The sequence below is a fragment of the Schistocerca gregaria genome, chromosome 6 (genome assembly GCF_023897955.1).
Source record: "Schistocerca gregaria isolate iqSchGreg1 chromosome 6, iqSchGreg1.2, whole genome shotgun sequence".
Classification (NCBI taxonomy): Eukaryota; Metazoa; Arthropoda; class Insecta; order Orthoptera; family Acrididae; genus Schistocerca; species Schistocerca gregaria.
The window spans coordinates 285,072,907-285,090,416 of record NC_064925.1 but is presented as its reverse complement, the minus strand read 5'-3'; the positions used below and the strand labels follow the sequence as shown (position 1 = coordinate 285,090,416).

The 17,510-nt window shown below is 42.4% G+C and overlaps 1 protein-coding gene across 2 annotated transcripts in view; it reads right to left on the bottom strand.

The window, feature by feature from the left end:
* The window catches only part of LOC126278407 (sodium-coupled monocarboxylate transporter 1-like), a 172,488-nt gene extending 155,277 nt beyond the window's left edge, over positions 1-17,211 (bottom strand). Inside the window, exons 1-2 of one of the 2 annotated variants that reach the window (XM_049978511.1) lie at positions 17,047-17,211; positions 6,801-7,017 (exon numbers count right to left, since the gene is read on the bottom strand). In XM_049978511.1, the coding sequence (XP_049834468.1) occupies positions 6,801-6,994 (194 nt within the window). In that variant the 5' untranslated portion in view covers positions 6,995-7,017; positions 17,047-17,211. Of the gene's footprint in view, positions 1-6,800; positions 7,018-7,391; positions 7,512-17,046 lie in introns of those variants that run through there. The other variant, XM_049978510.1, reaches the window with a different exon arrangement.
* Between the last annotated feature and the right edge of the window lie 299 nt (positions 17,212-17,510).

The window sequence follows — 17,510 nt, the reverse complement described above, 5'->3', positions numbered from 1 at the left end:
AAGGCTAGAGGACAAATGTAAGGATGTAGAGGATTATCTCACTAGGGGTAAGATAGATACTGCTTACAGGAAAATTAAAGAGACCTTTGGAGAAAAGAGAACCACTTGCATGAATATCAAGAGCTCAGATGGAAACCCAGTTCTAAGCAAAGAAGGGAAAGCAGAAAGGTGGAAGGAGTATATAGAGGGTCTATACAAGGGCAATGTACTTGAGGACAATGTTATGGAAATGGAAGAGGATGTAGATGAAGATGAAACGGGAGATACAATACTGCTTGACCAGTTTGACAGAGCACTGACCACGTGGTTGGAGGTGCAGGCGGCTGAATTTTACGACGAAGGAATTTCCAAGCTCGTCCATCGCTACGATAAGTGCCTTAATTTAAATGGCAACTATGTAGAAAGGTAATATTTAAGTGTGACTTTCATCTGTATATAATTAAAAAATTCCAATACTTTATTTATTTTTAATTCCAAAGCGTAATGTACTTTATGGATAGCCCTCGTAGCAAACATAAAACCAGTAAAGACAAGAGGCAATCCTTAAGTACCAGCATTTTTTCACTCTAATCTTGCTACAGCTTTACGTGGCGTGCTTTCCTTGCTGCGAAAGAATCTGTTACCTCATGAAAATTCGTCAAGGGGTTTGCTACACGAAAAATCAAAATGTCTAATAATGAAAAAGCTGTTAATACGAATAATACCTAAGACTGTTGTGGTTTCTCCATCTTATTACTTCTATTTTGTCACTCCTAGATAAAACGAAATAGGCCTTTCTAATATTGCAACAATTGTAACACACGCCAAAAAAGCGAAACTGTTTTGGCACAAATGGTCATTTTTATCTACGTCATTTACATAAATAAAACGACAGAATATTATTCACGAAGTACTCATATCAAATGCATATTAGGTACACTACAAGCAAAAAATTTTATGTTAGGAAATAGTTTCACATTTCATTCATATGCTCCACTTTCTCAAGCATGAGATCGAAAAGTAGTTGAATTACGAAATTTTTAAGTAAATTTGGAATTGTCATATTCTTCGACATAATTTGTGTGATGTCCCCGTTTCTTCTCCTTCCTCGTTCTAACAAACAATCTAGTCACAACTCATTCTGTAATATTTCTGCCATTGTTAAAACTTATTCTCCGGTTAACTTCACTAACCCTGCCAGAATCCCTGGTTCTGTTGTCCCCGTTTATTCTCCGGTTAGGCGTCATTATGTGTTCGTACAAGGCGTTTTCCACAGTATTCCAAGAATAGAACTTAAGCGGCTGCTAACTGGGGACTTTATAACTGACCCTTCGTAGTGTATCGTTCCGGCAAAAAATTTCTGTTAAAATTTCGTTTCCTTGAATATACTGAGAAGACAATATGTAATGTTTCTTGCCTGTTATTCCTGCTAGTCGTTTATTTCCACTGTGGTAGTCTGAATCTATTGATTTCGCTAGTAATTGTAACAACGCTTATCATCCGCACATCCAGTCATCCACACAAACAAACAACGATTGCCATTCACCCGTTCGGGTTTATTCGGCTCAGCTCATACAGCCCCGTCCCCTTTTTGTCTGCGAGAAATCTTTTTATTTCTTGATGCATGTACACTACTCACGCATTCAAAAATCAACTTATGATTCGTTCAAAAATCAACTGTGTCAAAAAAATGTTCAAAAAGCAACAAGGATGCGTTTCAAAACCATATGAATAATCGAAAGACCAACGGCGCTGGATGGTAGGCGATTTGTGAAACAAGCTTTTTTTTTAAGAATACGAATTTGGCGCCCCCTGAAATTACCGCCCGGATCAGGTACCTCGGTTTGTCCCCCGATCCCAGTAGATCCAGGCCTGTAGATGATTACAGGCAGAAAGGAAAGTCGTATGGAGTGCCCCTTCTGAAGAGTATTTGAATAAAAATTCGAGATCTGCTGCCTGAGCGTCAAGTGCTATACGAAAATCTCTGTAAGTTTAGAGGCAGAAAAACTAAGAAGAATAAGCCAAAAATTTATGAAAAGTGTAGATCTATGTGAAAACTGTAGGCGAATATTGATGCTATCGCGACTTAAAAGCACAATAACTGAGGAGCCTGACATTTGAACAAAAGAAGTGTTGGGGTATGTTTAGCTCCTCAAAAAAAAAACTACTAAAAATTGAGGTGAAGTGCACTGATGATGCAAAACCACAAAATAGAAAATACAACCTCCGTTCTAGTAGATTCTGTTGTCTATGAAATTCCCAAATTTGTCAAATGCGAGGGAGTTCAGCTATACATCTTTCATGATGAAAGTTGTGTGAACAAATGAAACATAAATGACACACTGAAAGTTAATAGACGTCCACATAACGACTAAGAACCCACCTTCAATATTTCTCACTTTCAGGAATAATCACTGAAATGCTTGTATTGTAATGAGGAATAAATGATTCAAACTGGTATACAAGTCGCTTTTTACTAGCTAACTAAATTTTACTACCAGCCTGATCGCTGCAGTTTCTCAAGCAGAGAATCTAAAATCTCGCTGTGACCTCCTTTGAAATTTGCAGACAAAACGTTGCTATTACGTACTTCGTATTTCTCGTACCTCTGTTATTTAGGTACTTCTTTATCTACAGTCGTTTTTGTGTTTGCTTTTTCTGTCGCCTTTTCATTACAATGAACGCAACAGAAGCTCCCAAGCAAAGGAGGGAATTCATAGCAGATGCTTGCACGACGAGACAACGTGTGGGCACGAGAACGCAGAAGCGTACAATTGTTGTTTCCACACATTTTTGTGTGTGCCCTTTTATTCCCATGCGTGTGCGATTGCGCACGACGACAGAGGCATCGTGTGGACATATCGTAAGATTATACATGACATCGCACGTTTATATTTTTATTTCGTCTTGCAATGACACTGCCGATTTGGGCCGCTGGTATCGTATGCTATAGGGTACACGCTCGCCATCTGTCACTTGTTTCACATTCTCAACGATCCCAGCATGTGGCAACCGGGTTCGGTAGTAGCGAATTTTGTACTGCAACGACAAGTGAAACAACAAAGGTAAATTAAACAGCTTTATCAATTGTTATTACTTCGGATGTTTTTGTATCTTGTATTTAAAATCCCTTCGAACTAACATGACGCAAAATCCAGAGCTTGAAAGTGATATTACAATTACTAAGGAACAGTTTTGTGCATTGTATCACCCAATATACCCCGGGACTCTATTACTACAGTAGCATATGCTAGCCATATCAATTTACTCGTACAGGTGTGCGCTGAAATAATTACTCCTAAATATCAAGTATGTGTTTTCTTACGTTGACGAAGTGCATAATTGAGGTTACATTCATACTCTTATTTGCTGCAGGACTGTCTAAAAATGAAAGAAGAATGCAAAACTTGAGCATTTCTAGGACAAACGCTATTGTACAATTATTTTGTGGACGGATTAGATCTATTTGTCAGGGTTGTAGGGAAGTACGCAATGAGAGGGAAAACAAAAAAGTGGACAGTAAGAATAATACATCATTTTGTGGACTTCGCAATTACGGCTGCTTCGATAGAATGCAGATGGGATGCAATAGAAAATAAATGGGCAAGAAGGGATATAATGCAATATTACGCATTGAAACTTGATAGAACTCAAAATTCGACCTACTATGAGAGACCTGCTGTACAAAGTGATAACAGTTCAGAAGAGGCCGATGGACAGCAAGAGTACCTCAGGCGATGTTATCAGTTCAGTCTAGGTCATCAAACGCTTTAGACTTGCCACAGACGAGAAATTCTCACCAGAAGCGCTCATCGAGTTGTAGATACACAAGATGTGAGCGTCTCACCTTTAATCTTTGTAGAGCATTAGAGGTATTTTAATGCATCACAAGTGAAAGCAACTGTTTCTTGAAGTTTCAGAGTATGTAATCAGAAAATCACACTAGTTAAAGATTAAATTTTCAAAATAAGAACATAATGTGTTTTTCTTTCCTTTCATGTAAATTATGTAATACTTGAGTCCCCAGGAATGAAACATGATCTAAACTCCCTCCGAACAGGCCCTGAAGGCCTAGCTGTACTTGTAAAATTTAATAAAAAAAAAATTTAAAACCAAAAATATTTTGTTTTATACATGAAATAGATTTTCATTAAAGTAGGAGATTGTATGTGCCTTCCGGACACAGGAGGATAAGAAATACATTTAAAACAAAATTGTATCGTTGAACACTTAGTCATGGAACTGTTTAATAATTTTCTGTTCCAAGTGACGGTTGAAGATAGCTACACTCCTGGAAATGGAAAAAAGAACACATTGACACCGGTGTGTCAGACCCACCATACTTGCTCCGGACACTGCGAGAGGGCTGTACAAGCAATGATCACACGCACGGCACAGCGGACACACCAGGAACCGCGGTGTTGGCCGTCGAATTGCGCTAGCTGCGCAGCATTTGTGCACCGCCGCCGTCAGTGTCAGCCAGTTTGCCGTCGCATACGGAGCTCCATCGCAGTCTTTAACACTGGTAGCATGCCGCGACAGCGTGGACGTGAACCGTATGTGCAGTTGACGGACTTTGAGCGAGGGCGTATAGTGGGCATGCGGGAGGCCGGGTGGACGTACCGCCGAATTGCTCAACACGTGGGGCGTGAGGTCTCCACAGTACATCGATGTTGTCGCCAGTGGTCGGCGGAAGGTGCACGTTCCCGTCGACCTGGGACCGGACCGCAGCGACGCACGGATGCACGCCAAGACCGTAGGATCCTACGCAGTGCCGTAGGGGACAGCACCGCCACTTCCCAGCAAATTAGGGACACTGTTGCTCCTGGGGTATCGGCGAGGACCATTCGCAACCGTCTCCATGAAGCTGGGCTACGGTCCCGCACACCGTTAGGCCGTCTTCCGCTCACGCCCCAACATCGTGCAGCCAGACTCCAGTGGTGTCGCGACAGGCGTGAATGGAGGGACGAATGGAGACGTGTCGTCTTCAGCGATGAGAGTCGCTGCTGCCTTGGTGCCAATGATGGTCGTATGCGTGTTTGGCGCCGTGCAGGTGAGCGCCACAATCAGGACTGCATACGACCGAGGCACACAGGGCCAACACCCGGCATCATGGTGTGGGGAGCGATCTCCTACACTGGCCGTACACCTCTGGTGATCGTCGAGGGGACACTGAATAGTGCACGGTACATCCAAACCGTCATCGAACCCATCGTTCTACCATTCCTAGATCGGCAAGGGAACTTGCTGTTCCAACAGCACAATGCACGTCCGCACGTATCCCGTGCCACCCAACGTGCTCTAGAAGGTCTAAGTCAACTACCCTGGCCAGCAAGATCTCCGGATCTGTCCCCCATTGAGCATGTTTTGGACTGGAGGAAGCGTCGTCTCACGCGGTCTGCACGTCCAGCACGAACGCTGGTCCAACTGAGGCGCCAGGTGGAAATGGCATGGCAAGCCGTTCCACAGGACTACATCCAGCATCTTTACGATCGTCTCCATGGGAGAATATGAGCCTGCATTGCTGCGAAAGCTGGATATACACTGTACTAGTGCCGACATTGTGCATGCTCTGTTGCCTGTGTCTATGTGCCTGTGGTTCTGTCAGTGTGATCATGTGATGTATCTGACCCTAGGAATGTGTCAATAAAGTTTCCCCTTCCTGGGACAATGAATTCACGGTGTCCTTATTTCAATTTCCAGGAGTGTATTTGCTGGCCAGCAAAAGAAATAAACCCGAAGAATAAAAACTGCCTGTTGATCTTGAAGAACAGTTTTATCAAACGCATGACTTACCTTCGAAAAATATTAGGAAAGTGTTTATCTATAGGAAATCATGCAGATATATTTGTAAAGATATTAAAACCTCGCCTCTTATAGTATTTTATGTGTGTAAATGTGTATATTTACTAAAATTGCTTAGGGAGTTAAGAAGCCTAACAAAATTGCCTTCAAGTATTGCAGAAGCGTGTAGAAACAACCCTTGCAAAAGATGAATAAAATTACGAGTGAATAAAGCAGCATGAAAGGGATAACTAGCATAAACTATAACTGTGTACAAAAAGAGATAAAATATTGTAATACTACATACAGTGTAAATAAAATTGTGATTTCCTTATGTACTATCCTGTATTACTTCAATTTTATGATACCAGTAAGTAAAATAATACGATTATATACCGCGTGATATTTGTCGACTTTTTCCGCTGCTACGGAGTCCCTACGAAAGTCTTAAACACAGAGATGTCAGTTATGTATATGGTACAAATGTAGCAGCCTCCCATGAGAGAGTATTGGTTAGCACACTGTGCTCGCATTCGACAGGACGACGGTTCAACCCCGCGTCCAGCCATCCTGATTTAGGTTTACCATGATTTCCCTTAATCGCTTCAGACAAATGCTGGGACGGTTCCTTTCAAAGGGCACAGTCGGTCTCTTTTCCTATCCTTCCCTAAACCGAGCTTATACTCCGTCACTAATGACCTCACTGTCGACGGGACGTTAAACACTAATATCTCTTCCTCCTCCTCCCACGAGTCAGCCATCGCAACAATGATGGTCGCACAGAAGCTGTACTTCAGAGAAGTTTACTTGCATGTCATTGATCAATAGAGTTATTGGAACAGAGCCATGGAGCAGCCTCCAACGAGATAATGGTCGCCACTGGTTGGCACGCAGGCACGAACCAACGTATAGAGAAAGACACTCACCTGTCGAACAATGTGGCTACGAGGAAATTGTTCGTGATGCAGTTTCCAACGAGGTTGTCATAGGCGCCGGCGGCAGTCGCGCAGAGTCGTAGCATAGAGAAATGTTCTCACCTGGCGATGAGTGACATGGCTATGGGGAAGGTCTTCATGGAGCGGCCTCCCATGAGGTACTCGTCAGCGCTGGATGCGGGCGCGCAGAAGCCGTAGTAGACGCCGATGGCTGCACTAACTCCCAGCATGAAAGCGAACACGGCGTAGTCGACGCCGCCCATCAGGGCTGCAGCTGCTGCCGTCGACGTCTCCATCGCACCCCACTGGTGGTACTCGTCTGCAAACGAGGAAGCAAAGCATTAGGTTGGTGCATAAGTTCGTAGTGCTTTCCCGTAAGTCACAACAGATACACGTATGAAACGTCCCCTTAGAAAAATTATATATGACTGTGCTTAAACTGACACACAATATTTTTTAGCGCAACGCAATCTGGCTCAAAAATCCCTACAAAAGAATGGCCCTGACTAACAATAACCTATACCTTTCATGAATCACTTACCTCACAAAAATCTTCGTTACTTGAACTACTGCAATACAGCGAGCGCCACCACTGGCAGCTAAGTAAAAGATTCTAACTACTGAAGGCACTAACTACTGATAGGCATAGTTAGCAAATGAAAGATTTTGATAGAGAACAAACAATGTATTTACCTTCAGTTCATGACATCCAGTATTACAAATTTATTGTCTCTGATGGACACACGTCCAGATCATCCACTCTCAAAACTCCGCCATCTCTCTCCCCACATCCACCACTGCTGGCGGCTCACCTCCAACTGCGCAACGCTACGCGCTGTTACAGCCAACTGCCCAACACTAGAATAGCAAATTCCAATAATGCAAACCAGCCACAGACTGCACACAGCACAGCCAGTGATTTTCATATGGAGCGCTGCATTGCTTTACCAACATAAAAAACTTAAACAGCCTACTTTCACACGTAACAGAGGCTTTAGTAATCAACAATATATTCTTCCTTACTATTTGCAATAGTCTGCCAATGCTAGGGTAACTTTTAGATTCAGCGAATGTAGAAATCACGTGGTTTTGAGGCGAAGAACTCGCCATGTTTGGAGCGCAATTTCATCTGGGAAGGAAGTTCCTTGAGCTCCTTTTCATCCGGAAAGGAAGTTCCTTGAAGGATGTTTGACAGGGAGCGATAAAGGTGAAAACCTGGGGGGGCAAGGTTGGGTGAATAAGGTGGGTGCGAAATGACTTCCCAGTCCAACTGTATAGTCCTTTTTGTCAGTACAGCAGAATGCTGGCGGGCGTTATCGCCGAGTACCATCACTTCACGCAGTCTTCCTGGTCGTTGTTCTTGGATTGCATCTGCAAAACGTTCCAGCTGTTGGCATTAAATTCCAGCAGTGATGGTTACGTTTGGAACAAGCAATTCGTAGTACACCACACAGTCGCTGACCCACCAGATGCATAACATCACCTTTTGTGGCTGTGAGCAGGTCTCTGTACACGGAGTTTCTCCTTGGGCTCAACCAATCCTTCCTTGTCCTTATGTTGCCATAAAGACGCCATTTCTCGTCGTCAGTAACAATACAGGATAGGAACGGTCGTTGTTGTACACAAGCCAATTAATGACGAGCAAGGAGACATGCACGTATGCTCACCCACCGATTTTTGGCTTAGAGCATGCAGCACCTGTTATACCGGAGCCAAGGTAGGCCCTGAGGGCCGGCAACCCATATTACACCACAGAGGACGAGGTTGTATATGTCCAAGTGCTCAAGACGTACCAAAAGCACCATGGTAAACACCGGCTATTTACAATCAAGATAATAGACATTCCAAGCACTAATTCCTGAAGGGGGACCTCGAGCCACGGCCTGCAGGAAGTATCACTACGCCAAAACCTGATTGGCTGGAGACAGCTGTATAGGGGCTAGAACCAGCCCCGAAGGCAGTTCACGTCGGATGCCGACCTCGTGCACTGCGTACGCTGAAGATTACTTCTTCGTCTCGGAATTGGGCAGTTACTAGTGTGTGAGTGTGTTATCACGAACCTTTGTGGAAAATTAGAAGTGAACTTTTATTTGCAACAATTAGGAGACTTTTTTCGTTATTGATACCTTTCGTTTGTATGTTCAGTCATCAACCTTGTGAACTTACATCAATAAAAGTTATGTTTGTGAAAAATTGCGAATTGTCGTTCACAACAGCACCCATTTTTCAAATGTCGCACGAAGGTAAAATGATCAGTTCATCACATTTACCAGTTCCCGAGCACACTGACGAGCGTCATTGTGGGTTAATGCGCTTAAACGATATTAATCAAACCCCAATGATCTTCCTGAACATCGAGAGTCCCTAATGCCAAAGCGATCCTCCTCAAAACAAGAAAATCATTTTCTTGGCGCGCTGTGCCCAATGGCATTATCCCCACACACAGCGCAAATGTTTTTGGTTGCCCCTGCTGCTGTCACCCCTCTATTGAACTCAAACACATGAACATGTTGTAAATGTTACGATTTCTTCACTTGTCAATCCATTTTTTAGCGTCCACAGCTCCACCCACTATCTCCAAATGGTGAAATGACAATATGTTAACTCATGTAGCAACAGTGCACTACAAATGACAATCGGTAAATAAACCCACAACAACCGGAATACCAAAATGCAAAACAGAAACACTAAGAACTTATGCATCATCTTAGTAGTATACCGGCTGAGGCAACTTCACAACTTTGCTATCAGCATATTTCCAAACTGTAACACCAACAATTTATGTTATTTATAATTCTGGAGCATTTATTGACTATGATCTATCTATAGTTGTGTATATTTTGTATTAAGCATGAAGCATTTGTGTACGTATGTAATAAAACCTGTGAAAACATAGTATGGTCATACGTTTATTTAAAGGGCTGATAAAACTATAACGACAGACTATGAAAACTTGGAGGGATGTCCCTGTTAGTCAAGGAGACAAAAGCTCGCCAATGGAACAGGTAGAATGCGGGTGCCGCGCGACAACTGAGGACAAATCATCACTGAGCAGTCAGCCATCATAGTGGACACGTTCAGATCGAATACAAGGCTGAAATATATGAAACTCCATGAGAATATTGGCTTCGGTCATCGTTGGCTCTGACATTAAAGATGTGGAATGTGCAAACAGAGATCCAGTGCAATTGGTAATTAAAATAAAGAGCCACGTTTGAGCCTTGTAAAGCTGAGTGAAGAAGAATCAGATGATCTGCTGAACGCAATGAACAATCTAATGAGTACAGAATATGGATTGAGAGCAAATCGAAGAAAGACGAAAGTAATGAGAAGTAGCAGAAATGAGAACAGCGAGAAACTTAACATCAGGATTGATGGTCACGAAGTAGATGGTTAAGGAATTCACCTACCTAGGCAGCAAAATAACCGATGGCGGAAGGATTAAGGAGGACTTCAAAAGCAGACTGGAAATGGCAAAAAGGGCATTCCTGGCCAAGAGATGTCTACTAGTATCAAACATAGATCTCAATTTGTGGAAGAAATTTCTCAGAACGTACATCTGGGATACAGCATTGTATGGTAGTGAAACTTGGACTGCACGAAAACCGGAACTGGAGAGAATCGAAGCATTTGAGACATGCTGCTACTGAAGAATGTTAAAAATTAGGTGGATTGATAAGGTAAGTAATGAGGAGGCAAAATCGAAGAGGAAAGTAATATGTGCAAAACACTGATAAGGAGAAGGATGATAGGACATTTGTTAAGACATGAGGGAATGACTTTCACGTTACTAGAGGGAACTGTAGAGGGCAAAAACTGTAGAGGAAGACAGAGATTGGAATACATTCAGCAGATAATTGAGTTTGTAGGTTGCAAGCGCTACTCTGAGATGAAAAAGTTGGCACAGGAGAGTAATTCGTAGTGGGCCGCATCAAACCAGTCAGAAGACTGATGACCCCAAAACAAAAAAAATCGCTGAGATTGAAACTACCCAATATTCGATGAACCCGACGTAGTGCTTCGCACTTTCGCTTCCAGTGCATGCACTCTGATCTTTAGAATTGTAAATCACTATTTGTTATGGGTTCTTTTACCAATACAGTTTAAGTTACAGGGAGTGGACAAAAATATGTAAAGCTAACAAACACAACACATTACCTTGCCTATTACGATGTAGGAAAAGTGTTGGCATCCGAAACAGCTTCAAGTCATCTTGGAATGGATAAATATAGGACCTGTGTAGTTTTCGAGGGAATATTCTATCATCCTGCCAGAGAAATAGTGGCAGGTCGAAGTAACGACGATGGAGGTGGATAGCGACTGCGCACCTTTCTCTTCAAAGCAGACCACAAAGGCTCAGTAATATTGAGATCTGGTGCCCGGTGGCCAGTGGGGATGCGACCATTCATCCTGGTGCTCACGGTACGAGTATTTGAGGATCTGAGCTGAGTGAACAGGGGCCCCGTCGTCTTTGAACGCAACAACGCCGTTGGAGAGCAAACATTGTACCATGGGGTGGGCCCGATCAACAAAAATGGTCACATACTCGTGGACAGTAACACGACGTTCCAGGGTACCGATGAGTCCCCTGGGATACCACGATACGACTGCCCAATCTTCACCGAACCCAGTCATCTTGTTAGTTTTTTGATTTGTCGAAATAAAAGTACTAAGAAAAATTTTTGGACCTGTACACGACGAAAATAACATGGAATGGAGAATAAGAAGAAATGAAGAATTAAGAGGGCTGTACAAACACCGTAACATCGTCGAAGTACTCAAGAGGAGAAGGTTGAATTGGGCAGGCCATATAGTAAGAATGGCAGAGAATAGGCTACCTAGAATGGCATTCAGCAGAGCAATAGATGGAACGACAGGAAGAGGGAGACCCAGACTCAGATGGCGGCATAACATTCGGGAGGACATAACAAGGATTAACAGCAACAGCAACTGGACAAACAGCGCATTGGACAGGCAGAAGTGGAAGAGGCTCATAGAGCAGGTGTATGGTCGATAAGGCCCTTGTCACATGTAAAGTAAGTCGAAAATAATCTATAAAATTTAAATAGTATGAATCTAGAATAGAAAAATGTAGAAAAAGCTACAATATATTACACTATGCTCTTAAAACAAGTGAACCCATGAGCGTGCATTCTAAATTCGAATCAATATTCCGCTCTCCTCATTACAAGATCAGAGTGCGTGACGTGTTCAGCGAGCTCTTCCTGATCCTCCGCCCCCACCCTTTCTCTCCCATGTCCACATAACTTCACCGCTCCCACCCTTTCTCCTGTCGCACTCAAGAATGATGCACCAGATGAACGACAGCCGGTATGCTTAGTGTAAGTTCGAGTACTGATTTTACCGTCATAGTCATTTCATGAGGTACAGAACGAGAAGTACTTCGATGGCTAAGTGGTCTACGAAGAACAATGTGCGACCTGGAACTGTACATAGAAAGCGCTGGTCCTCAATAGCAGGACCGCGCGGGACCTCATGCCGAAAGAGAATGCATTGATATCAGACTGGAGATTTTTTTTCCGTGTCCAAAAATGAATATTACGTACGGATTCTTACACGTTTTTTAACTTATGTCTTATGCAAAAGAAATCCAAACACTTGATAGTGCAACTACTGTGAGCTTTAAATAGAGTGGTTAATGCAAAATAAGTTCAATCACAAGTAAGTGGAAACATTTCCAGATTTCCTCTTGATTACGCTACGTGCATCATAACTATTACTCATCTACACACATTGACTCAACGTTAGGTTTTCATTTCCAGTAAAGCTTTTAGTTTCAGGAATAGTTTTGGTTTAAAGAACGATTTTAATTTGAAGAAGAATTGTAGCTTTTAAGGAGAATTTGAGTTGTCAAGGAGGGTTTTAGTTTTCACGAAGCTTTTAGTTTTCTATATTTTTTCAGTTTTCAAGCCTTTTTTTTAATTTTTTAGGAAGTTTTTTAGTTTTCAAGAAGTTCTTTATTTCAAGTACATTTTTAGTATTTATAAAGCTTTTTAGTGTTCAACAAGATCTTTAGTCGCCACGAAGTTAGTTTACTTTTAAATGTCGAGTTTATTTTACATCTGAAGGCTAGTTTTAGCTTTTAACGTCCCATCGGTTAAGAGATCATTAAGGTTGAAATACTGTTTCGGAGTAAGGAACCAAAGAGATAAGGACCTCACCGACATCTTTCTTCTGCTGTTTATGGAAACCGCGGTAAGCCTAAATCCATATTTTTGGGGAAGAACTAAGTCCAGCTCTGCCCAGTAAAATCGTCGTGACGACTGCAACACTTAGTCACCTAACACTGCAAAATAGAAACTGTCGACTGACGAGCAATAGAACGGAGAAGGTGGAATACATTTCCTGAGAATTCTTCAAATGGATCTCACTCTGGCATCTTTCCGACACATTTTTTTATCTGGTAGGAATTTTCGTATTAGATTTTTTACGGTTGTGGCTGTTTCGTGTGCTTGTTGGTCTCCAGTGGTACAATAAAACAATAATGGGGTCTTTCCGACTGTTTACGTTCATAATGTTGACATTCACATGTTAATGCAGAATTATACTAACAAACAAATGTTGTAATCGGGTGGCTCAAGATGAGTACGTCAGTGTGTGTGTGTGTGTGTGTGTGTGAGAGAGAGAGAGAGAGAGAGAGAGAGAGAGAGAGAGAGACAGAGACAGAGACAAAGAATGCTTGTGTTTTCCTGAAATATGATATCTAGATTAATTGTATTATTGTAATCAATTAAGTGGCAGGCATGTAGCCATAGTAGCACTTTAAACAGGTACCATATACGCTGCCTTTATAATATTTTTACATCATAACGGGTTATCGTACACATTATGCTTAGTTAAAACAGGAAATAATACATTTATTTATTGTAATTCTTTCTATAACGACAAAGCAAAACAAACTATACATTTCTGCCAGGAATGAAATGCTGGCCTAATTACAGGTCGTGTGACGTCCCCCATATGAGCACTTAAAGGAGTCCTTTAAATTTCAGTTACTCAATAAATCACACTCTCATTTACAAGTTGTCAGTTCAAGTAAATACCTAGGAATTACAATTACCAACAACTTACACTGATGAGCCAAAACAGTACGGCCACCTGTTTAATAGCTTGTTTGTCTGTCTTTGGAACGAAATACATCACTGATTCTGCATATCATGGATCCGACAGTTATTTGGTAAGTTTGTGGAGGTACGTGACATTAGATGTCTACGAACAGGCCATGTAATTCACGTAAATAAGGGGCTGCTGATATGCGTACGCAGTAATGGAGCCCGATAGTGACCCACGGGTTTCATAAGATTTACATCAGGCGAATTTGGTGAACAAAACGTCAACATGAATTCACTATAATGCTCCTCAAACGGCTGTAGCACGGTTGAGACAGCGAGACACGAACAATTACCCGGCGGCACGTGTCAGGCTACAAACTTAGCCACTTCGGAAATGCTTCCAGCCTTGGCCGAAAGCCATCAGTAAATCGCTCCGTGTCCGCATTACGACAACGATTGCACTGTTGCCGGCGTCCCCCGAGTTGCTTCATAGGCAGTGGTCATGTTAATGCGTCCGGGCCGTGTAAAACAAAGGCGTTTTGACGCGGCGAGATGTCTTCGTGATACTTCAGCCACCAACTTTCTCTTCCGAATGCGAAATATTTTGTTGACACCTACCAACATAAGGAGAAATGACCATCAAAATACTGTAGAATGAGAGAAGTCAAAGGTAGTACAAAATATTTAGCTGCTCAAAAGTGGAACGGTAGACAATCTGAAAGTGGTTCAATGAACCTTCTGCCAAGGGTGAATTACAGAATATTCATGTACAAGTAGAGGTAGGTGTTTTCCTGTCCTGGCTGACAAATGGTAGCATTGTTTTTGTACTGAGTCCGGTTCACCATGTGGAGAAATAAATACGTAAACACTAAAAATTAAGTTGTACATGTAAACAACATTTATTTTACTTAAAAAATTTTAAGACATTTCGCATCAAAAATTCGGAGCCGTTATTTTTCAGCAAAGCTCTCGTAGATCTGACAAAACATTTGTAATTTTTTTAATATAGTTCTTCCTTTTAGACTACATAACCTGCGAAAAGACTAAGGTTACTATTATCTTTGTATGGAGCGTAATTAATATATAATATGAACAATACGCGGCCCAACACATTTCCCTGAAGCAGACCTGGAGGCACTTCTAGATATGTCGAACACTTTCGCCCAATATTTCCTCCCTACCGAGAAATCCTAAATCCAGTCACAAATTTTGTTAATATTCCATACGGCCGTACTTTCGTTAATAAGAGAAAGTGTGGTTCTAAGCCAAAAGCCTTTCGGAAATCAAGAAAAACTGCATCTACCTGTCTTGATCGGTGGCTTTCAGGATGTCCTAGAGAAATGCACGAGCTGTTTTTCTCAGGATCGATGTTGTCTGCATCCATGGTGACAGGCATTAATTAGATCATTGTGTTCGTGATAATTTCCTCATAAACCTACATCTACATCCACATCCTTACTACGCAAGACATCGTACAGTGCTTGGCGGAGCGTGTCCTGTACCACTACTAGTCATTTTATTTCCTGTTACACTCGGAAATACAGCGAGGGGAAAACGACTGTCTATACACCTCGGTACGAGCCCTAATCTCTGTGGTCTTATCTTCGTGGTCATTTAGTGAAATGTACCTTTGCGGCAGTTGAATCGTTCTTAGTCAGCTTCAGATACCTGTTCTCTAAATTTTCTAGTTTTCCTCGATAAATCAGTCTAATCTAAAAGCCGTAAATTCAACTAAATACCTGGGTATTACAATTACGAACAACTTAAATTGAAAGGAACACATAGAAAATGTTGTTGGGAAGGCTAACCAGAGACTGCGTTTTATTGGATGGACACTTAGAAAATGTAACAGACCTACCAAGGAGGCTGCCTACACTACGCTTGTCAGCCCTCTTTTAGAATACTGCTGCGTGGTACCAGATAGGACTGACGGAGTGCATCGAAAAAGTTCAGAGAAAGGCAGCACGTTTTGTATTATCGCGAAAATTGGGAGAGAGTATCACATAAATGATACAGGATTTGGTCTGGACATCATTAATAGAAGGGCGTTTTTCGTTGTGACGGAATCTTCTCACAAAATTCCAACCACCAACTTTCTCCTCCAAATGCGAAAATATGTTGTTGAGACCGACTTCCATAGGAAGGAAACATCACCACGATAAAATAAGGGAAATCAGAGCTCGTACGGAAAGATATAGGTGTTCATTCTTTCCGCGTGCTATACGAGATTGGAATAAAAGAGAATTGTGAAGGTGGTTCGATGAACCCTCTGCCAGGCACTTTGATTTTAAGAGTGTCCATGTCGATGTAGATGTAGATGTACATGCAGATGAAGGTCGCCTTCCGTCCAGGATTCCAATTTGAGTTGCCGAAGAATTTCCTTAACACTTGGACGTTGTTCGAACCTACCGGTAACAAATCTAGTATCCCGTCTCTGGATTGTTTCAATGTTTTCCTTTTGTACGACCTGAATTAGATGAATTTGGTGAGGATTCCAAACACTCGAGTAATACTCGACAATGGATCTCACTAGCGTCCTATTTGTGATGTCCTTTACAAATGAACCACAGTTTCCTAAAATTCTCCCAATAAACCGACCTCAACCATTCGCCTTCCCTACTACTGCCCTTACATGGTTGTTCCATTTCATACTTCTTTGCAACGTTAAGCCTAGATATTTAATCGGGCAGCACACTATTAATACTGTATTCGAATATGACGGATTTGTTTCTCCTACTCATCTGCATTACCTTATATTGTCTGTGCATTTAGAGGTAGGCATCATTCATTGCACCAACTAAAAATGTTGTCTAACTGATCTTGTATCCTCCTTACTCATGACGACGCCTTCCCGTACCCCACAGCATCACCAGTAAACAGCCGCAGATTGCTGCTCATCCAGTCCGTCAAGTCATTTATGCATGCAGAGAATAATAGTGATGCTATCATACTTTCGTGCGCCACTCCTGACGATACCCTTGTCTCTGATGAACACTCGCCAATCGAGGACAACGTACTGGCTTATGCTACTTAAGAAGTCTTCGAACCATTCACATATCTGGGAACGTATTCCGTATGCTCGTAACTTCTGCAGTGGTGCACCCTGTCAATTGCTTTTCGAAAATCTAGGCATATGGAAACTGGCTGTTTCCCTACGTCAATGGTTCGCAGTACATCGTGCGAGAAAATGGCATGCATATATACGCATTAACGTAATAATGACGTTGGCGGAGTGAAAACGTCGTATGAAACTTGTGCCACTTTGGTGAGCGTACCTAAGTGTCGGTGCCACACAGGAGCGGGTCGCTCCAGCCGCTTGCAGCACACACAGTGAGCCACCAGCCGCAGCCACCAGCCAGTCAGATCCGCATCAGTCTGCCCTCCGCACTGACAGCTGGTTCCGAGACCCGCTGCACAGCGTGGCTGACAGCACACAGATAACGCTTGTTTTCGCGTCTATGCGGCGTCCTGGTGATGGGTTGCTCAGTTTACTTACGGATCTCCAACACTTTCTTCAGACGCCGCCACACGTGTGACATGCAACGGCCTTTCATAATCGTTGAGGGCAGAAGCTGCTACGCGTCAGGCAGGAACCAAAACCTATGTCTTCACACTGTAATCAAATCAGTAATTCCAATCGTATTGCATTTGCACACTGAACGCTGTAAAAAGTTAATGTCCTCATGACTCTTTATGCGCTCTAATAATGCTTGTTTTATTCTCAAGAGATCTATGCGGG